This window comes from Diabrotica undecimpunctata, chromosome 8 (assembly GCF_040954645.1).
Source record: "Diabrotica undecimpunctata isolate CICGRU chromosome 8, icDiaUnde3, whole genome shotgun sequence".
Taxonomy (NCBI): Eukaryota; Metazoa; Arthropoda; class Insecta; order Coleoptera; family Chrysomelidae; genus Diabrotica; species Diabrotica undecimpunctata.
In genome coordinates, this window is record NC_092810.1 from 19,776,293 (window position 1) to 19,800,470 (window position 24,178).

Sequence of the window (24,178 nt, forward strand, 5' to 3'; positions counted from 1 at the left end):
GTATTTTACTTCCTTATAAAAACTTTGATTTTATTTTTCTTGTAATTTTCTTCAATGCGCTTAATTTTATTATCCATATACTTTCGTTTCCGCTCCCTTAGGATTCTCTTTACTTTTTTTCGTTGTACGGCATACCTTTCTAGGTCGTCTTGTTTTTGCGAACGTAAACTTTTTATTCTCAAATCTGATCTTTTTTTTAACTCTGTTCTGCATTCGTCATTGGACCAGTGGTTTTTTCTAAATCTTTTTGTTCTTGGTATGTTCTTGGACGTAGCTTCCTTTATAGTGTTTGTCATTTTCAAGAACTTTTGTTGTATGTTACTCACAGTAGTACTATTTTGTTTGGCGTAGGTTTCTTGTATATCCTTTTGATAGTCCTGCTCTACCTCAAATTTTCTTTTCTCTTTCACTTTCTTTTTCCGTTTATATTTTTTAATTATTGCTTCTCTGATATTAATTCTAACCAAAAAATGATCTGAGTCTACGTCAGCCCCTCTGCACGTTTTCACATTTGTTATTAAATTCGCAAACCTCTCTTGTATTAAGATGTGGTCTATTTGATTAGTTCCATTTGACCCCGGAATTTTCCAAGTTCCTTTATATACGCGTAAATAATTACAAAGGAATAATTACTTCATATTTACAAATATAATTTAAGTTTAATATCTAAAACATCTTTATACAATAATCTACATAACACTCATTGATTTGTTTATACTAATGGGAGGCTAAAAATCAGTCAACGAATACAGTGAATTTAAAAACATAATAACATTATTATATATAAGAGACAGTTTAAAATTTATGTTGTAGGTTACACATCTGCCTACAAATACATTGTGGACTATCAGCTAGATTAATTTTAAAAGTGTATGATTCTGTAATATAGTGGTTAAATCTCATTCTGCATAATATTATGTAGTTCTTGTCATATCCTTTGTCGACACCATTATAGAAAACCAAGGTTTATCCGTAATATGGTTTTTGATTGCTCTGTAATGGATTCTTTTATTTATGTTTTCATAAATATACTTTTCTTTCCATTATTTTTTAAGCTTTTGCAAACCGTTTTACCTTGCTGCTAAAGTTCGTTAATTTTATTTTAATTTTACTTAAATAACTTTTGCTGTGATTATAATTATAAACTTTGGATGATTTTAATTTGACAAATATTTTATTGCTTTTATTATCACTAATCTTTCAGTTGTATATGCATATGCTCATGATGAAATTTTTGTTAAAATCCTTTATAAAAGGTACAGTGGAACCTCGATTATCCGTCAGGGCACCGGACCGAGGGTATGACGGATAATCGAAAAGACGGTTAACAGAACATTAAAAAAAATCATAGTATAACTCTCACATTTTATTTGTATATTTTATTTGACATTATAAGTGGGATTTATGTTAGTACAGTGGACTCAATTTGATTTAAAATATTCCGAAATCTTTGTTTTATTGTTACTTCACATTTTGCAATGGATGGATTTCTTAATCGACGTAAAATCAACAAATCTACCTTATATGCTTCTTCTTGCCGAGAGTACCACTCGATGAATTCTTGTATGTGCGATACAGCTTTTCTAGCTTCTTTACGCAAATCTTTGTGAGTTGCAATAACATCATCAACATCGCCACCGTCAAAGTCTGTGTCAGATTCTATGTTTCGTCCGCCTCTATTGCCATTTCAACGATTTCATCCTCTGTCAGCAATCTATAGCTGTTTGCGTCCTCATCACAAATTAACCATTCGTTTATGTCATCTTTAAGCAACTAAAACAAAACAGTTGATCCAACCATAACTTCATTTGTTACCGCATCACGCTCGGCTGTCACGGGAGCATTTTCATCTTGAGTTGATTCAGGCTATAATTTATTCCACGCTCTTTTCAGCATTACTCTCGAAACATCAGCCCAAGCATCCACAGCATTGTCGACTGCATGTTTTAAATTGTATGCTTTCCAGTATTCTGACAAAGAATATTCCTCTTCTATAACTAGGTTTTGAATAAATTTTTTTCTGTATCTTTTTTTGAATGTTTTAATGACCAATTGATCCATTGGCTGTATCAATGATGTTGTATTCGCAGGAACAAAAGAGCACGTGATATTTCCATCGTCACTTCGCAGTTCACTTCGCATACCGGCTTCAGACGGTATATAGACTGCTGGTTATATAGACAATATAACTTATGTATGAACGCTGACGGTTAACAGAGCTGACGGTTAATAGAGAGACGGATAATCGAGGTTCCACTGTATATAAATTAAAAAACCCAAACGGGCTATGTCATGAAGACAAAACGTTTTCGGGATCCACATTCCATCATCAGTGGCTAGATGTTCATGTTTTGAGCCACTAAATATCTGGGTAAAAACCCGTTAAAAGTTATATGTTACAATTTAGTCTACATTATTTAGTCTTATATATTAGGATGTTAAAGTTACCAGTGCTGAGGTCCTGAGACGAAGTGTCTACGAGGACTTGATGATAGCACAGTTGCGTAAATTGGTTTACTCGAAAGAAAAATTAAGGATGGTTCAAAAACTAATGTTTCTTTTTCACAGTCAGTTTTATTTTACAATTAAAATATGGGCAGAGTCGATCTTGTAGATCAGCTGTGTGGGCTGTACAATATAGACAGAAAATCTAATATATGGTAAAAGAAGCTATTTTTAAACTACTTCTGACATTGGTGACGAATTCGTAGATATTTTATAAAGAAACACACCATAAAAATTCCTCTTCTCCAATTTATTTTGCCACTAGTCGAGCAGCTAGTTAGTTGTGGCAGACAAAATACTTACAAAATGTAGAAAAGCATTTGCCCATTGTCCAAAAATCCAACCTCCCAAAAATGACAACATAACATAGGACATAAGACTGTTAAATTTTTAATAAATTGTGTTTTTGTTTTTATGTATGTGACTTCCAAAGTAAGAGTAACTTACTGGGGCCTGATGATGAGGAAAATATTGTTAGCCTTAAAGCAAAAGTTTAGCAAAAATTTACCATCATTAAACAATAATTAAAACTACTTAAGATTGTAACTATCGACTCATTTTTCATACATTGGAAAAAAAATTGTTTTTACGTTGTAAAAATAATTTTCCAATTACTAGCTTCTGGCCTATGGACTCATCAAAACTTTTATTTGAGACAAACAAAACAGGCCGGATAGGTACTGCACAGGCCTAAACGGTTAGATACTAGACTGCGCTTATTGTTGTTAGATATATTAAATAAAACTTACTTGGTTCTTCAAAGATATCTAATACCCCTTGCAAAACATCGTAACACTGTCTTACGTACAGAGCTTCTCTTACAAACATCTTAGCTTTTAATCTAGTCTGAACGAAAGTATGAAGGTCGTCATAACATCTGTTAAAATGATTTCTAATAGAATCAGCTTCTTGCGGCTGTCTAGTTTTCAACCAAGCCTCTAAGATCGGTGACCAAGGAAGAACCGAAGAACTCATGAACACCATACCCATTCGAGATACAGTGGCTGGGCTTGCATTGTCTACATTATCTGGTTCGAATACCAACTTGCAGTTGTTTGCCATCACTATTCTGTCACCATTGGCTAAAGTTAGAGTTTTGTTATCGTCTAAAACGGAGTTTAGGTTTTCTATCCATACTGCATCTACAGGACCATCCAAAATTAACCTAATCATGGGTTAAAAAGTACGTTATTATTCATTTTATTAAATATAAATATTTGCATAAATCTAAGAATCTAAAAATAAAACACTAAAACTTTTTTTTTTCTACACTTTCACAAAATGTATTATAATTTATCGGCAAAGTGCCTTTATCAAGTAATGTATTTTTTATAGACTTCTACACTTTATAGTCTTTATCTGAATAAGTTGAGGAGGAGAGAGCTGTTTATCTCAAGTTGGTAATTAAGAATTATAACTATGTTTTTTAATTTTATAATTTTCATATATTCAAATAAAGATAGCTTAAGGCGTTTATTTTGAAGATGAACAATTCTAAATTGGTCATTAAAAGAATGATTATGATTTAGGAGGTAAAGGGCGTATCTCGAATCTATTTTTCTATTATTGAAAATAGTGTTGCCCAAATGCAAGAACAAGACGAGACTTAGACAGTCTTGGTCTTGGTCTTGCGGCAATGCACCTGGTCTTGGTCTTGGTCTTGGTATTGCACTTCCGGTCTTGGTCTTGGTCTTGCAGCAAGAGTCTTGCAAGTCTTGCAGTTATCCATTAGCCTATTGCTATTTATTAAACGTTACTTTAGATCTTAGAACAACGTAACAGAGTAAGTACATTTTAAGCTTGAATTAACATAGCCATAATAAAGGTCGAAGAAGAACGTCATGGCTTAGAAACCTGAGAGATTGGTTTAACAGATCCTCTGCATCTCTTTTCCGAGCTGCCGTCAACAAAACTTATAGTTAAATAAAAAATAAAGAATAAAGGAAAAATAAAGAATAGGTAAAAAAGCAATGATAACCAAAAGAAGTTGTTTTAAATTAAGGAGATACCTACTTAATAAATACATTAATTTACCCAACTAAAGTAGTACGTAGATAATATATGTAATTGGTAATAAGGTAATAAGTATATTTTTTACATCTCCACTTTTTCTAGCGGTTATTAAAAAGCTTGTAATATCTCCACCTAATTTTGGTTTTTCAGGAAGAAATATTTGTAATTCCTTTTTGTGAAAAGGTATTAGATGCTTCCTTCCTATGCAGGCACAATTTACACAAAGCAATTTGGGATGCATAAATTATTTCGACAATCTCATCAAATTTGCTTTTAGGGCTTTTAGATCTATAACTCCAACGCTCATTACTCCGACTAGAACTATTTGAATCATTTTCCCTCATGTCAAATTACTTGTCCCTCCGGGAACAACAAGGATTAGATGAAAAACAATTATAACATTAGACTCAAAGGAAAGCTCAATTAGGAATGAAGTTAAGTGATGTCGAAAAAGTAACTACTATACTACTATAATTTATGTTCGTTACTATCCAATACCCTAAGTATCTAATAACAAACCGAGCATTATATTATATCGTTACTTCGGTATTTTGTTTACATGGTAGGCGACATTATCTGTTATTAATTTGTCTCGTTACTTTTGACTCCTTCAGCAAATTTTCTTTAACCGAATGATCTCATCGCACACTCAGCAGAAACAATTTATAGCCTTAGGCCGATAAGATTTGTTTATTTAGATTACTTCTGACTAAATTATAATGGGAAAAAAATTGAATTATTAAGTGGATGTCCGTAACAATTATATTTTTTATTAGCTAGGGTGACATAATTTTAAAAAATATCGATACCATATTACTGTCGGCGTCGCAATGCAAGAAGATTATTTTTATGATTGGAGAGCGGCTATTCTCAAAATATAGACAATTAATTTCAGAGCGAAGAAGTCTGCTGGAAAATTTACAAAATATTTTATTTTTACATTGTAATTATGACTTCTGAGCACGTGTCAAATGTGTTTTTTTAATGAATATTTTAATTCGGTATGACATGTTTATGGTATTCTTTGTAATTCGCATAAGTCCAGTTTTTCAAATTTTATTACATATTTTTTTGCATCTCATAGAGTCTTTAAGCATATACCGGAACTACTATACTCGCTAAAACCACACTTAGTCCTAACTGCAAGACGCAAGAGTCTCGCAGGCTTAGTCTTGTTCTTGCTTAAATCTTGCACGGTCAGTCTTGGTCTTGGTCTTGCTAAAATTAGGCGGTCTTGGTCTTGGTCTTGGTCTTGCAAAAACGCAAGAACAAGACCAAGACTGCAAGACCAAGACCGATTTTGGGCAACACTAATTGAAAACCCTTTTGTGTTAGGCCACACGTTTGTTAAAAGTTCTAACAGTATGACCTATGTAAGTTTTTGGGCAGGCACCATATTTAAGCTTTTTCGTTTGGCTCTTGTTGTTCTTAACATATTTGTTTAAGCTAAAATTTCGAGTAAAAAAATACGTCAATCATTACTTTACCAACAATAGTCTGTTTTCTTAAATTTCAGAGTTCTTCTCCATAAAGTTGAGAAGATTCCATCCGTCCAGTCGTTGGTGGCAACATCCAATCTTCCAAACATTTGGGGAGCTGTGATTGCCTGGAAGACATTATGGAAAATTTGAAGAGAAATTAAATAGTTATCCAAACAATTGTGGGATTTGTAGTATGGTTACTTTATATTTCACTTAAAAATGAAATATTTGAACTTACTTTAGGATTCATTCGAAGTTCTCTGTGAGGCATACCCATTTCTGTCATAGACTTCATTAGTGTTAACATGCATTTAGTTTTTCCAGCACCTGTGGGACCTATAAAAAAGTTAATAAATTAGAAACGATTTATTATTATTTAGTAAATCTTGAAATACCGGGAATGTAAGAAAGTATTATTAAAAATGTACGCTGGATTTGTTGATGAAGATGTTTAGAATATTGGACGGAGTAGGGATTAAAGTAAGCTATATTCCTTAGTCACAGTATGTTGAGTTATTGATGTTAAACTCTGATGACAAATGGAAGAAATGGAACAAATTTTTCGGAAGAAAACTATACGTGCTGCGAACTATCGGATACTGAGTAACACACTCTAGTTAAGTGCGATAGATGTGTGGACGAACGAAGCTTGATTGAAAGAGAACTATAGGTAAGACCGGTAGGTAAAGCTACAAAATTAAATTAACATAGCATCAAAAAAAAAATGAACAGGAAGAGAGGCAGCCGGAGATTACAGCTTAAACAGATTAAAAGTATATTTGACAGCATAGCTTAAAGTGGGGAAAAGTAGCAGTCTTCAAGGACGACAAACAAATGTGAGGGACGCACCGGTATAAAGAAAAGTTAAGCCAAAGCAATGTGGCTCTCATAATAGTCTATGGTTGAGTAGAATGTTTTTTAGTACCTACGTCTCTGATATGGATGTCATTGATGGCCTAGGAAACCATCGAAATTATATAAAAGAAATTACATTCTGCAAAACTAAGGCTATTTTATCTATCTACTAGGACCAAGGTATGTTAACATCATCCCATTCATAAAAGATAAAACAAATTTTAAAAATGTTCAAGAAATAGAATATCTAGTGATTTACTTTAATTCCCATTTCTTCTCAAAGTACAATTTCTTTTTATTTTTTCAAGATGTCTGTATATTTGTTTTATACGAATGTATAATTATAAGTAGTATATACTTTGTGTCAGATAATTGTTGTGTTGTAAAAACCACGTGTTAGTTAATAATTCTTACCCATAACCATTAGCCCATGTCGTACCAAAGAAGTTTCATATAATTGCACCACCTTAAGATTCCAGGAAGGATAATTTACAAAACCAAGCTCTTGGCATATATGCGTGATAGCTTTTTGCAGATCCTTCCAAGCCTTTGTAGTCAATTTAATACCCGGGAACATATCTTCTATCAGGGAAAGGAATAGAGGTTCATCTTCGTCAATTAGTTTGCTTAAGTTCATATCTCTACAAAAATATAAAACGGTAATTATATTATCAAAATTATGACTGACGGTTACCTTAAAACTCTCATTACTACAACTTCTTCAGTTTCATTTGGATTTGCTCGCTTTTGTGCACCAAGGGTTCTTAATACTGATAAAATATTTCTGAGACCAAAATCATAATGCACCTGTAATTAAAAAATAGTATTATTTTGCGGTATATTAGTAACTAGGAAATATTCAAAATGATCTGAGGTTTTTTTTTCGGAAGCTGTTTGGTGCTTGCTGTTATAACCGGCCATACTGTAGCCAAATACCTTATTGTGTATCTATAAACTTCTAGTTGAAGTTTTTAGTGCTTACTTTTTAACACCTACTTACGTAGCTTTGGACCGATGGCTTTACGTGAACTCCGAAGCACGGTGGTGGCCCAGTTAAATTAGAAATTAAAACATTTCTGATGTTTTGAAATGTAATCAATAGTTCGTAAATGTTCCTAAAGTTTGTAAAGTCCAATCCGGCGCTTTTTTAAAACATTTGTGTCATAAATGCTTTAATACATGCTTTAATTAAAGATATTCCAGAAACGAACATTAGTCTTAAAATATAAAATATTAAAAATGTAATTACTTATACCTCTTCTTCTTCTTAAGGTGCCGTGCATTTCTGCGTAGGCGTCCACCGTACATCATCTTGTCAGGTGAGATGTTAAATAGTCAGGATTAAATAATTCTGTTTTTAGCAGCATTGCGAAGTATTTCATAGCTGTGGATTCCTGTCCATTGTCGAATATTGCGCAGTCATGACATTTTTTTACGTCCTAGACCTCTCCTACCCTCTATCTTCCCTTCAAGTATCAGTTGCTGAAAAGTATATCTTTCTCCTCGTAATATGTGCCCAAGTATGCAGTCTTCTTACTTTTTTACTTTACTAAACTACTTAATTACTTAAAATTACTAAAATTACTTTTTTACTAAAAAGTTCCCTATCCTATACGCTTATACTTAAAGTTATCTATAAATCTTTAGACTTTTCTTAGTGTAGAATAGTCATTTGATCAAATTTTATAAAAGAAAGTGTATTTAAGATTGTATAGTAACGTACGGCCGCCTTGGGCCTTTCTACTCCAAAAGTTTTAATTATAAACCGTTAAATTCACAAGTGTTTTTATTTCTCTGGAGCTGTATTTGCTCAAAACAAGAATCCTCATCATTCAACGGTCACTGTGAAGAACCCAACCTATGGAGATCCATTCATCAAAAGTCCTTTGAAGTAAGGCTTGGAATCGAAAGAATTTCAACTCTAGTAATGTAGTTAGCTAGTTACAAGGCTCCTTACAAAAACAGTTGTACTTGAAATACCTACATAGCTCAGCTACCTCACAGAGTCTGCTGTGTAAAGTAAGAGAACCAAAATCTTAAAAAACTTTTTCCATTTAATGGTTTTACATGCGTTTGAATTGAAATTAGGCCAATGCCGAAAAATGATATTGGTAACACAATCAATCAACAAATAAGTGACAAATGTTATTGTAAATAACATTATTGATTGTACCGGCTTTGTAAGCTGTAGGTTTAAAACCGATGAATATAAATACACGGCGTTTATATTTCAATCTAGTGAGTAAATGTGCTGACTTTTAATATGTAAGTCGTAACAGCAACTTGTCTTAATTATAAGCACTTTAAAGTTTGGAAAAAAGTGAAAAAGTACCATATTATATCTTTTTTTTTTTGAAAAAATGTCAATCTAAACCCCACTTGTGCTAGAGTACTGCTAGGTACCTGGTCTCTGCCTGTCATAAGAGGCGACTTATAGAGAAGAAATAAGAGGCAGTGAACTTTCGATTCAGTTGTCGTAATCACACAAACGCAAGCAGGATACTAGATGTTGTGGTCAACGCTCTTCTTTCACTCTCACTCTACTCGCATTTCACATAAATTCTGTGCAGAGGATTGCAAGGTCAAAATGTCTAGTCACCAGCTGGACATAAGTTTGTAGTATGTGTCAAATTTAGAAATAAGTGGTGGAGGAGTAAGCTACTTATCATTCGCCCTTACAGGGATAACAGACAGCTATTCGTATAACATCAGATATACAATGGAGAGGATGGAGCCCCACGCTGTAACTAGTGTGCAATCCTCATTTGGAGACGGAATCGTTGGGGCATTGGTTTCACTAACGGTCATATGACGAAAGGTCAGGAGGATAAGGATTACGCTTGCTGTATTTGTCGCGACGAGAGATGATAGGAACTCATTACATGCGTGGCATCGTTCACTTTGTGGAGAGCAGTATTTCTAGTTGGTTTTAGTTCCATATGAGCCAGAAATTTTAAAATTTTATATTAATTCTCTAGCTTTAGTTTGGTTAGATTAGCAAAGCTAAAATGGAGATACTGTTTGGGAGCTGTTTTTTTTGTGGCATTTTAATATTATCTATTATCTTTAATTAGAGTAAACCGCGATTTTGTTTGAAAATATTGATTTTTCCAAAGTGAAAATCGAAACATCATAATAAACGTATCTTATGTACTAAAACGCTAAGCCCTTTTCTTGTCCACCACTTTACTCAAAAACCATATTAGATAATTAAAATATTTTTTCGGAATATTATTAGTATTACGTATGAGATTGTCAAGATATACTTTTGGTACAAAAATTCACTTCCGATTTTGAGATGACCGAAAGTTAAAATTTACTTTAAGTTTTAGACCCCACAATGTATATATGGATCGAAAGGTCTCATCGAGACGAATCTAAATATGTACTTCCGGTTGCGATTCGACACCGGAAGTGACCCGAAACGCGCATAAAACGTCAAGATAGAGCAAATCTGACACCGGATTCGTGATCAGCATGCAAAATTAACTGCTAAATGATATCCATGTCGACATTTGATGAACTAAAAATTGCATTCCGGTTTTGAGGTCGACTTCCGGTTTCGTTTTTATTAGTCAAATCAATAGATAATTCAACGTAGAGTTCAAAAATGTAAGTTCACGAAATTATCATTTATAGTTTTTGAGTTATTGATAAAAATATTTTTACTTCCGGTCATTGTATATATTGTATATTTTTCTCGCAAAATAAAAATTTCATTTAAAAAACTCGATGTCGAGTTGGTTCGCTAGTTTTTAACTAAAATTGTAAGTAATTTCTCCTGAAAATAATTAATGAAATGGAAATGTGATAGTCACTTGGTAAAAAAAAAATCCCAGGTGGGCAGAAAAAATTGTAGAATGGATACCAATAACGAACGAGAAAAATCAAGGACAACTACTTAGGAGATAGACAGATAATCTTAAGGGAATATTTGCAAACGGAATAGAAACTGCTAAATATACAGAAACTTGTAGACTTATTACCAGTGCCGACTTAAATGACTGAATGATGATAATAATAATAGATAAAATAGTTTAGTCCGTGGCTATAGTTTCTTAGAAGATCTTTTTGTCCTTAGATAAAATAAAATTCTCGTTCTTTAATAGCCTTAACGTAGGTAAATGACATTAGTCTTCCTTGGCATTAATCAGATGCAAAAACGCATCTTACCGGGCTGAAAAGATTTTGAATTTAATATAAGTAATCAGTAATATTTCAAATTGGCCTAGACTGTAAAACAAATCATGAAAAAAAAATCTTATATGGTTTTCCGTAAATTGTTAACCATACTATTAAATTATTCACCTGTTTAGAAAGTTGTTCTTCGCATAACTGGTATAATGTAAAGAACTTCTTGGACAAATGAACATTTTCTTTAAAACCGCAAGAAGCTAGTTTAACTCTGATGATGATCTGTCTATCAGGAACCATCATAGCAACACTTCGGAACATAATTTTTAGATTTTCTGGCAACTCTTGTCTTCCTGCGTATCCAGGATTCATCGTGAGGAATATACCAAACTCTATATTCATACTAACGTTGTCTCCATCCCTAAAATATACAAAATGAATAAAATGTGCTAGAATTATTTTTTAAATAAAATCTTACATAAAGATAAACGATGGCTTGCGTGCTCTTCTTGCTTCTAAAACTATGTAGATCTGTTGAGCGGCTACGGATAATACTGGTAGCTCGATTCTATTGAATTCGTCGAAGCATCCCCAGGTTCCTGATTGAGCAAGCCCCTAAAACAATTTCGATGGGTTAGAAATCCTTCACGAATTTATATAAATATAATTGAATTGGTTTATTTGACATATTAGAAGTAGCTATCAATTAGTGTTACTAGAATTACTTAGAACTTGGTAGAATTACTAAGAATATTAAAAAAAGGAAAATGCAATACTTGGGTCATGTGCTGAGAGGCGAAAAATATGAATTACTTCAAGTTATACTGGAAGGAAAAGTACAGGGCAAAAGATCAGTAGGAAGACGCCAGAACTCGTGGCTGAAAGACCTGAGGAGATGGTTCGACCGCTTATCCACAGAGATCTTTCGCGCAGCAGTTTCCAAAACTACAATTGCCATTTGGATCGCCAACCTTCGAAAGGAGACGGCGCAATGTGAAGAAGATCAATTAGTGATAAATCGTGCTTTTTCAGGAGTATATTCATGAACCCTTTGACGACTATCTGTATGCTAAGACGACCACCTTTACAAACATTTCTTTTAAACTTCCCAGTGGTTTTACAGTCATACCAGTGTGTAAAATTGGTTGCCGATATTACATTCAAGTGTCTAACCCGTTTGGAACCGATCTGATTGAATAACATTGACTGGATAATATAATTAGTCAAGCATACACTTGAAGCGGACGTTTGGTGTTGACAGAGTGACATATTTTAATTGTTTTCTTGTTTATTCTATTATTGTTATTATTATATAAGTACTGTTATTTGCACGAATACATTTTAATTTTTTTTGTAGATCACTATCTTTTCTGTGGTATTCTGGCACGACCACAGGGTACTTCCTATATGAATTCTGTCAATATGCAAAATCAAAAGTGGAGCTTTAGGCATTTGGAAAAGGTCCCACAACGTAGTTGACGCCTTATTGGATGAAATTCCAAGTGACCAGGAGTCAATTGTCTCTGATATTGAAAGCGTCTTGGGAGATGAATTGGACGTTGATGAATTTCGGCGACCAAATAATAAGGATGTCCTGGAAGACCAAATTAACAATCAAGATCAAACAATCAATACTCCGAATAATCAAGAATCCAAATAGGATATTGAAGACGATGTACCGCTAGCGCGCGCGCGTGTGTGTGAGTTTTATTGGCACTGGTTTTGACAACCAACTGGCCAGTCAATTTGTTTCGAGTTCTCTCTTTACACAATATATTGTTAGTATTTAAATTTAAAACTATTGTATTGACAGTTAAGACATGGAATGTTAGAAACTTACTTACTAGTTTACTCTGTTATTGCTGTTTTACTTTTTGTATCTTTTTTTTATTTTTTTTATTTTTTTTACTTTTTTTTACTTTTTTTTTATTTTGTTTTATTTATATTTTTTATTACTACGCTAAGACATAAACCCGATTCGACACCTCGGAGGTTTAGATCTTCTTAGTAACTTTTTTTATTTTGTTCTGCATTTTTTTTTTTTTTATTCTTTATTTTTTTATTGTTTTTTTGTCAGAGCTTTAATTTTAAGCAATTAATGTGACCATGTAAAATTTTATATACATCTAGATTCTTTGACTCCATAAGATGTGTTAGATTAGAAGGTAATTGAACATTAACTTGAACTAGCTTGGTAAAAAAATTTGATATTTCAATAAAATGTAAAGGACATTCTAACAGCATATGTTGTAGATCAGCTAGCTCCACACATATACATTCATTATTATTTGTCAGTCCTATTTTTCTTTTGTATACTGGAGTCATACAATGATTGCTTCTTATTCTACCAATAGTTTTGATGAAGCCTCTGTTGGAAACTTGTTTAAACCATGTCTTGACGGAAATTGTGGGTTGGATTCTTTTATAAAATTTGCCTTTGTCTGAATTGTTGTAGTGTCCCTGCCATTTTGTGTGTTTAAGAGATCTGATTACAGATATTAAATCACCCGTAGGAAGTTGATAGGTTTGCAGAGTGGATTCTTTCATTGTTGCTTTTTAAGCCAGATCATCTACTATTTCGTTGTTTTTTATACCAATATGTGCTTTTATCCAGCACAATATGATATTTTTGCCCGATTTCAAAGCTTCACTATTCAGTGCTATGATGTCACTGATGATATAATTTTTTTCAAAATAATGTAAATTATATTTCAGTTTATGTACAATGCTTTGGCAGTCTGTAAATATAACATAGTTTAGTTCTTTTTGATTCATACATATTTTGTAGGCTTCTTGGACTGCTACGAGTTCAGCTGTGAAAGTTTTCATTTTGTCAAGTAATCTGTTGTTTGTCTTTATACTTTTTTGGGGGTAGAATATAGCATATCCAACTTTGCCGTCCATTTTTGAGCCATCTGTATATAATTTTTGATAACTTTCCCGATGATGTTGTACATACTGAAGGTGATCTATTTTAGTAAGAAAATCTGTGGCAAGAATATTACTTAAATGGCAGTTAAATGGAGATAAATAATCTTCATAGTTTAATTTTCGAGATGAGGTTTGTTCCATTTGGTGTATGTCGTCAATGTAACGAGAAACGTTGAGATAACTTTCCACAACTAAAAGCTGCTTCTTTTTTCCCAGTAATGATAAGTTAGGTATGTAGTGGTTAGTTGTACAATTTTACTCAACAACAGTTTATTGTTAACTGCCACTTTAACTATAAATTTCTCACTTCAGAATTTTTTGCGTAATGAAAGTTAAGGTTCATTAAGCTCACATTCCATGACCGAAAACGGTTAGCACAACGAGATAACTCTATATTTTGGACCCAAAATGAGAGTTATATAACACAAACAAATAAATTTATTGAAACTATAGGCCTAAAAATCCCAAATTCTGTAGAGAAGCCCACATATGTGTTTTTGGAACTATTTCCTGAGGATCTAATTCACCTAATTGTATTCCAAACCAATCTATATTACGTTCAAAAACACGGAGGAGGAAATGGATTTACTCCTACCACAGAAGACGAAGTCAAAACATTTCTTGGAGTAAATTTTTATTGGGTATAACGAAAATGCCCAGTTACAGAGATTATTAGTCGTCACATGATGAATTACGAGACTCTTTCATCAGTCAGTACACACATAAACTTTAGTGGTCTTAAAATCTGAAGGACATTTTTGATATTTGGTTAGTGTTGTTATTCTTTAATATTATTCAATTACTAGTATTAATAGGAAAATTTCTTCATGGTAAGGCTGAAAAATGAAAAATAAATCCTTTAGTTAGTTTACCTTGAAAATTCTTCCAAGTCCCCTAAAATCCATCTGGTCAGAGCAGTTGAATACAACTACAAATTTTCCCAGAGTTCTTCCCATATCCTTGACTGTTTCTGTCTTGCCTGTTCCAGCAGGACCAGCTGGTGCTCCACCCATATTAATCCCTATTAAAATTATTACAAAATTTATATATATTGTTTGATGACAACATGAGGGATTTAACCAAGGAGAGATATGCGTAGAATAGAAAAAGGAAGAAAATATTTTAAAATATAAAATGGGATAAAGATAAGATTAAAAAATGAGAGAAAAAAAAAAGAAACAAGGATTTAAATGGTCTCTATTTAAGTTATATAAAGATGGAAACTTACAAATAGCTTGAGCCAAAGTTATGTAACATCTGTCAGTTAGAGGAGTGATCGCCAGCCTCTCTGTTATTCCTAAATATTCATTTTGGTATAGAAAGATGACATCTGTAATTTTTACAGTGATATCATCCGTCTCTTCATTATAGTAGAATCTCGTCTGGGCTTGCCATTCAAAATCCAATAAAGATTTTACTTTTAACTTATAAATGTTGTCGAAAATATCTCTAAAAATAAGGTGAGTTAGTAATAACCTTTAAACGATTTAAATACAAAATAAAATGATAAAATTAAAATAAATATGTGCCATTAGGAATACGTCATTAGGGATATTACTGAATAAGAGTGTCTATCAAGAAATAATTACGTCAACAAAAGTTGTTGTGTATGTTGCTATTTTTGAACAATTAATCCAAATATACCTATTGTTATTTTAAAATAATACTGGACGGTAAGCCCAAACTGGCCCGCGGGTGGGACTTCGGTAGCTCTACCCATAAAAAATTTTGCACCGACAATATTTTCGAACCTTTACCTAAAGATAATTCAGCTACCGTTCTCTTAAATAAATTTTAATTTGCTTTAATTTTGTCATTTGATTGATTCGTTGTTGCTAATATCATAATCTTGTAATAGACAATACAACGATTGAGCGTGTGTCCTGTTATAAATATCTAGGTGCTTGGATCACAGACGATACTGATCAAACAAAAGAGATTAGATGTAGAATACAAATCGCTAGATCAGTCTTTAATAGAATGCGCAAACTCTTTTGCAATCGTGATATCAATATAAAGTTACGAATACGAATGCTGCGGTGTTATGTCTTTTCTACCCTGTTGTATGGAGTAGAGGCTTGGACCCTAAAACAGTTGACCACAAAAAACATCGAAGCTTTCGAGATGTGGTGCTATAGGCGCATTCTCAGAATATCATGGATGGACCGCGTCACTAACACGCAAGTACTCCAAACTTTAGACAAAAGATGCGAAATTCTAAATGAGATAAAAACTAGAAAGATGGAATACTTGGGGCACATTGTGAGAGGTGAAAAGTACGAACTTTTAAGAAATATCATGCAGGGCAAAATTAAGGGCAAAAGAAGTGTGGGAAGAAGAAAAATATCGTGGCTTCGTAATCTACGTGAATGGTTCGGGTGTAGTTCGATTGAACTTTTTAGGCGCGCTGCTAACAAAGTCGCAGTGGCCATGATGATTTCCAATCTCCGCTAGGAGTGGCACGAGAAGAAGAAGAATATCAGATGGTGTTTTTGCAAATTACAACTCGTATCAGATCGTGTCAGATAATCAAAGGCTAGCTGGAAGTAGCTCGAAAATGGCACCCTGGAAGAACATTTTTACAATTCGGGCGCCGAATTATTATCAATATCTCCAGATTCTATTATAATATAAGAGTGCTTTATCCTATGATTGGCCTAAACTATACAAGTGTTATTTTCTTTACATTCTTATAGAAGTGGGTGCGGACTGTTGATTCCCAGATTCCTACATAACGAAACCAGTGCTCACAACAAACAGCCATTTTATACATTACGTGTTAGGGTAAAACAATAAGCGCCAACTACTTTATAACAAAAACTGTGAACCATTTGAGTCAGTATCCCCATCTATATCGTGGGAGACCAGGATTCGTTTCCCCATCGGGAAGCAAAAAATTGTGTTACACGACAAACGATGGAAAATAGACACAATGGTGAAACAGACACATTTACAGTGAGATGAGGTCAAGCATTTATAAAGCCAGTGTAAGACCAATAATGACATATGCCTCAGAAACAAGAACCGACAGCAACAACACAATGTTTACTGGAAACGGCAGAAATGAGAGGAGAGGGGAAGATTTACAGGAAATACGCTGAGATCGAAAGAGAAGTGAAGACATTAGAAGAAAATGTAACTTAAAGTCTATAAACGAATGGACTTAATAGAAAATAGGGAAGGAATATCCACATAAGCAGAATGGGGGAGACCTGTAGTGTCAAAATAGCAAGAGATAAGAGACCAATCGGCAGAAGAAATATCGGACAACCGGATAAAATATGGAGAGATGGATGACAACCTTCCAAAGAGGTATTAATACGCAAACAAACAATCAGAATTGCTTATAAAGAGGAAGAAGCAGACAAACAAGGAAGAAAGACAAACGATGGACAATGTTTAAGGTACAAAATACACAAGGATGCGTTGCTCTAAGTCGAAAGAGATACGGAATTGTTTTTTTGGATCATTGCACATGGTATCCCTGGTGAAACACCAACCTACATTCCACGGGGTTGTAAAACATTATTTTTTTCCTTTGTAAATGAGTCTGGGGGAGGTACTGGTTTCTTGAGATAAAACCAGATGTTTCTAATAAATGGAGCCCCACGTTGGGCGCCTAAATTGTGGGACACAACAAACGATGGACAATGTTTTGAGGTACATAAAATGAACGAGGCCGCGTAGCTCAGACTCAGGAGAGAGATGGGAGTGGTTCTTTGCATCGTTACACATTTTAAACCAGGTGTCGTGCGTTCAATCCTCAAGAGAGACACCAAAAATTGTGTTACACAACAAACGATGGACAATGCTTGAGGTCCACAAAATGTTGCCGCGTTACTTTGAATCGGAACAAATTCTAAATAAAAGGATAAAAAGTTTTTGTTGATATATTTTTCTACTGTTATTTTAAACGTGCACCACAAATAAAGCATTACACATATTCAGATTAATTTTTTTTGTTAAGAATCATATTAATTATAAAAATTAGGCATGTGGATTATAAACGTGTACATACAATTTATAGGATACATTTATTGTAGTCAGGTGAAAATATATTTTTTGTATTTTTCATAGAGCATAATTAATTATAAATGGTAATAAACAATGAAACAAATACTAACCGCTGATGAACATGAATAGTAACCATGGTTTCAAATCTTATTCTTTGCATTTTTGTTAAATCTTTTGATGTAAGGTCGATGAGAGAATTTAAGAGATCGAGAAATCTTTTATTTGTAATTTTCATGGCCATTCTATCTACTCTTGCTTTCTTAATAGCGACTTCAGATTCTTTTGTCCACAATATTTGTATACCAACTAGCCCAGCCTGAAGAAACACATTAATTAATATCTAATATTATAGTACCAATAACCATCCTTTAATATTGTATTCTTACGTTAGTTATAACATTAAAAACAGTTTGAAAGGGGTTTGTGTTTTTATGCTGGTTGATAAGTAAATTATTTACTCGGTCAAAATCCAAATTTTAAATAAAAACTGCGAATTTAATAAAGGCTGACGTAAGAGAGAAGAGATGATAAAAGCTTCTAAAAATTTAAACAAATGGACAAAACAAGAAAACTTCAAAAAAATCAGGTAATCATCTTGAATATCAGGTTATATCTTAGTAACCTGTAATAAAGAAATTTAAAAATAGTTAATTTCTACAGAGATTATCCCGATAGAACTATATAAAAACGGGTAAGGTTCATCAAAGATAAACGATTTGGTATAAATGATAGGTATAAAGTAGCCACTGATCATGTAAAAATAATGGCAAACAAAAAATAAAACGGCATAAAATGGATCCCGAAAAAGAAGCTCAATTAGTTAAGCCGTCGAGAAAGTTATAGATTTGGCCCTAAAAGCCAGAGAAGTTACCCTAAAAAGAAAATATTGAGTACTTATAACGGTAGGTATAAAGAAAGCAGGTCTCCACATATATAGTAAACCTAGTCAAAAGCTACTTTTACTAACTTTACTAGATAGGGGTCAGTAAGGTCATGTTCAACATTTTGTCTCACCTTGTTCTAAGGCTGCATCACCATGTAAAACTATACAAAACACTGTGGGAAACAAATCACTGACTACAGCAAAATAGCCTGACGTTGGCACTCGAAAAGACAGATTCTTTCAGGTAAAACAGGTAAAAAGACATAGTATTTGATAGCAGTCAACTCAAGGCCCAAAATTCTCGGTAAAGTACGTGGGGATTGAAATAAATAGCAATCTTTCTTTTGGGCAAAATTTAAGCAAGGTATTGAAAAAGCTCCAATTAAGACTGAGGCACTCTCGAGAATTTTATCGAACGTACACAACGAGTAATAACTTTTGACCCATTTCGAATATTTTTATGTTGCTATTAATCAGACATAAATCTATTATTCTCATCTCTACCAGAGATGTCGTCCTCATCGACCACTTCTCCCAGGTTGTTGATATCGTATGTGTTAACTATATACGCTACCTTATGACTTGTTAGGCTCAATGTAAATTGCCCCCTCGATTTAGTACATAATACGAACACAACAAAAATATATAAGAAGAAGACAATCTTCTTTTTCTTCTTTTACTTCATGGGGATCTTTCCATCTGTTTAATTCTGAAGCTGCCTCTGGTTAATTTCCTTGGAGGTAGATTTCCAACTACCCCTTCATCTTTTAGGTGGTCTTCCGGAAGGTCTTGAACCGGGATTACTAATCAATGACCCAAATATAATTAATGTTCCTCGTAAATCTTTAAAATCTAGAAAAGCATTTACATATACATATATTGATATCTATGTTACCTGTCCACAAAAATGAACGAATCCAGATATGAAATCATACTCCGGATCATTAAAACACTGAGCCTGTGTAGCACAGACATTTTTGACGGTATCTCTGATGGCATTGAGAAGATGGTTCAACCAAATTTCGACGCCTCCCTGGCATGTTACAGTTTTTTCGAATAATATTTTTTCTCCCAGGTCAGAGTTCATGGCTACTATTTCGTCGGATTTTTTTTCGTCAAAGTCAACCTGAAATATATATTATATATTTATTATATTTTACAGTGGTCTTAGAAAGTAAAAGCGATAAATAATCAATGATAAGTAACAAGATGAAAAATTTAATACTTTAATTAATATATATATATATATATATATATATATATATATATATATATATATATATATATATATATATATATATATATATATATATATATATATATTGTTATGATGTGTTTTTTGTTTGAATGATGAGCAATGAGTATTTTTAATAATATAATATATAGGGTTTTTATCGCGGTTCTCAAAGAATTAGCTTGTAAGTACTTTTTTAAATTATCTTTATTATAACTATTATGAAACACACATATATATCTAACCTAGCCAATATAAATTTAAAATAAACTATCTTTAAATTGATATTCTTATAAAACTAATTAAATTCTATAGACAATGTAAAATTTAAACAAACTATCTTCAAAATTGAAATTGTTATGACACTAACTAAATTATATTAACAAAATTTTGTACCTTTCTTTCACTGAATGCCTAAATGAACTGTTTTCCACTATATAGATTCTAATCACCACTGAATGTCTTCGTACTTCGGTTATCCTTGTTTTTGTGAAATTACTTTTTCCAATTATCAGCTTCTACCAATTTAAGATATAGTTTTCTTCACCATCATTTATAAATCACCAAGCAAACCAGCAAACACCATTTATATTTATTCTTCTTTTCAATATACCAATATCCAATTATTATAAGTTGATTTATACTAATCTCCAATCATAATATAATTTTAATTCCTTCCAATGTCCATCCAATATTCTTCTAATATACTTTTATAATCTTCAATAATTATTTGTGTATAATTATAAATGTGCATTAAATATAGGCATACTTTTTTAATCTTCATTTAACTCACTATATTAAACAATTGGACTATCTCCAACTAACTTTCATATTTCTTATTAAACTGCTTGACTGACTTACTAAAACTGTGAACAATTGACTTCACTAACTAATCTACTAACTTTCATAATAAACTGCTTAACTTCTGACTAAAAACTGCCATCTTGAATCCAAATCACGGGTATTTATATCTGGTAAGAGATCATGTTCCAATTTGTTCTATTAACTTCTATATAGATGTTCTCGAAAAAAATATCTGTTCGATCCACCGCCATAATCATTATTCCAGAATGTTCGACCGTAAACAATGGTCACACTCTGCACTCTGGAGAATTCGTTAATGTTCCATTGATAATTTTGTTGACATTTAGGCTTTTCAGATCAGAATAAACATTCAAATTAGTAACTAACACTCTAATTTAATAAAATACACAATTCAAACAATATATTATTATAACCCCACTTATATTCGTAAAAATTCTTAATATGACACTTGGAGTATGTATAGTTGGTTGCCTAGTCACATGGCTCACTTAAATCTATTTACAACATTAAAATACAACTTTTTACAATTATTATATGCTAATTTCTTAAAATGCCCTCACATAAATATATTTTTATAAAATTCTCTAGTATATAACTTATTTAAAATACTCAAATACTTTTTTATATCTAATATTATGTAGTATATAACTTATAAATTATTTTCTATAAACCCCAATCGTATCAATATATATATATATATATATATATATATATATATATATATATATATATATATATATATAAATATATAACTGTTTTGGATGGGTTGGAGTCAATAATAGGGCTATTGGTTAACTATTTTTTTATTCTCGAGCTTTCAATTGTGTTTACAATTATTATCAAGAGCTAAAAAAGACAAAATACTTACAAGGTTGAACTAAAAAGAAAAAACAATTTTTGTTAACTTACCAAATAAAAATTAGTTTGGTAAGTAAAAATCACTGCTTACATGTTCAAAATATTTAATACAAAAATGTTTTTATCCAATAAATGTTTCTCTGAAAAATTTTTTATAATTTTGAAAACATTTTTTTAATATAAGAATAATTGAATTTATAAATAAGTTCAAATAGCAACCAATTACAAATAGCCTCAATGTCATAAATGCCAACATAAAATTTTTATTTTTGACAATTATATTGCCAAAAGTAAAACTTCGTTTAAACATTCTTTTTTGTTTAGTAACAAAAAGAAGAAGATTTATTCACCCATGACAGATGTCTGAAAGAATGTGACAGATATATGGAGAATTAAATATGACATTTTACAAGTTTTATATATAAATCATAAAGAAAGAATATAATTATAAATTTTGCTTAAATTTTGAATTTCAGATCTTTTGTTTAAACTCTTATCATTTTTGCTAATACAAACCATTTCCAAAAAAGTCCTTTTAAATTTATTACTTTCACTACATAAAATTTTAATGTTATTAAAATCCATAATATGGTCTAATTTATAATATAATCCATAATAAATTCCTAATTTACTTTCTGATATTAAATCAATAATCAGACCACTTAATGATAGTCAAAAGGATGTTGTTAGATCTAAATGTACAAACGTTATTACAAACTTTTTGCATAAAGAAGTCAAAGATCATTTTTTAAATAAATACTATATGCAAACTAAACTTTTTCTTAAAAACCATCCTGAAATTTATATTGTTAAAAGCAATAAAGGTAACGTAACTGTTGTAATGTACAAAGAGGATTATCTACAAAAAACTGGAGAACTCTTAAATGATACTAAGTATTACACTACACTTAGAAGGAGTCCTGTTTGTACTTTGCAACAAAAAGCAAATTGTCTAGTATCTAAATTAAACATAAAGAAATTTATTGATAATAAAAAAGCAAAAGAGCTCAAAATTTATAATTCTATTGCTCCACGGTTCTATGCTCTGCCAAAAATAAAGACCATATTATGGATTTTAATAACATTAAAATTTTATGTAGTGAAAGTAATAAATTTAAAAGGACTTTTTTGGAAATGGTTTGTATTAGCAAAAATGATAAGAGTTTAAACAAAAGATCTGAAATTCAAAATTTAAGCAAAATTTATAATTATATTCTTTCTTTATGATTTATATATAAAACTTGTAAAATGTCATATTTAATTCTCCATATATCTGTCACATTCTTTCAGACATCTGTCATGGGTGAATAAATCTTCTTCTTTTTGTTACTAAACAAAAAATAATGTTTAAACGAAGTTTTACTTTTGGCAATATAATTGTCAAAAATAAAAATTTTATGTTGGCATTTATGACATTGAGGCTATTTGTAATTGGTTGCTATTTGAACTTATTTATAAATTCAATTATTCTTATATTAAAAAAATGTTTTCAAAATTATAAAAAATTTTTCAGAGAAACATTTATTGGATAAAAACATTTTTGTATTAAATATTTTGAACATGTAAGCAGTGATTTTTACTTACCAAACTAATTTTTATTTGGTAAGTTAACAAAAATTGTTTTTTCTTTTTAGTTCAACCTTGTAAGTATTTTGTCTTTTTTAGCTCTTGATAATAATTGTAAACACAATTGAAAGCTCGAGAATAATAAAAAAATAGTTAACCAATAGCCCTATTATTGACTCCAACCCATCCAAAACAGTTATATATTTGTTCCAAACGAGTCACAAGTACTTCTTTTTTCTTATTCTTATATATATATATATATATATATATATATATATATATATATATATATATATATATATATATATATATATATATATATATATATATATATATATATAATTCGAAAGATTTCCGTGGTTCGGTAGGTCAATTAAACCTAGGGCTTGGATGAATACTATTATAAAAATTAATATTAAACTCAACAGTTCTGGGCTGAACCGCGTCGATTATTGCGCCGAGCTTTCGAAATCCTTTTTGATGTCTTCTTCAGGGCATCCGAGGTCTCAGTCTCCCGGGACCCTAGACACTCGTTATGCATTGGTTAGTGATCAGTGTAGTAGTGTCTGGAGGCTCGGGAGACTGAGACCTCAGAAGACTTGAAGAAGACATCAAAGAGGATGTCGAAATCTCGGCGCAAAGATAATCGACGCGGTTCAACCCAGAAGACTGTCGAGTTTAATATTAATTCTTATAATAGTATTATTCTTAGCTCTAGGTTTAATTTTGATAAAATAATTTTATCATTTACACGTATTGTATGCCATATCAACCCATTGTGATTGGGCAAAACTTTAAGAATATGGCCGCTACCAACTGTTAAAGTTCGGAAGTTCCTATTGAAAGACCTTTTTGTTGTATTTATTTTGTGGCTGTCCT

The 24,178-nt window shown here is 31.9% G+C and overlaps 1 protein-coding gene across 1 annotated transcript in view; it reads right to left on the reverse strand.

The window, feature by feature from the left end:
• Positions 1-24,178, reverse strand: part of kl-3 (dynein heavy chain 8, axonemal kl-3) — a 177,806-nt gene that overhangs the window by 95,906 nt on the left and 57,722 nt on the right. The window contains exons 28-38 of the mRNA XM_072539810.1: positions 19,712-19,942; positions 18,044-18,249; positions 15,148-15,368; positions 14,792-14,940; positions 11,467-11,603; positions 11,163-11,409; positions 7,549-7,661; positions 7,269-7,495; positions 6,238-6,335; positions 6,006-6,124; positions 3,255-3,670 (exon numbers count right to left, since the gene is read on the reverse strand). Coding sequence (XP_072395911.1) covers positions 3,255-3,670; positions 6,006-6,124; positions 6,238-6,335; positions 7,269-7,495; positions 7,549-7,661; positions 11,163-11,409; positions 11,467-11,603; positions 14,792-14,940; positions 15,148-15,368; positions 18,044-18,249; positions 19,712-19,942 — 2,164 coding nt within the window. The remainder of the gene's footprint in view (positions 1-3,254; positions 3,671-6,005; positions 6,125-6,237; positions 6,336-7,268; positions 7,496-7,548; positions 7,662-11,162; positions 11,410-11,466; positions 11,604-14,791; positions 14,941-15,147; positions 15,369-18,043; positions 18,250-19,711; positions 19,943-24,178) is intronic.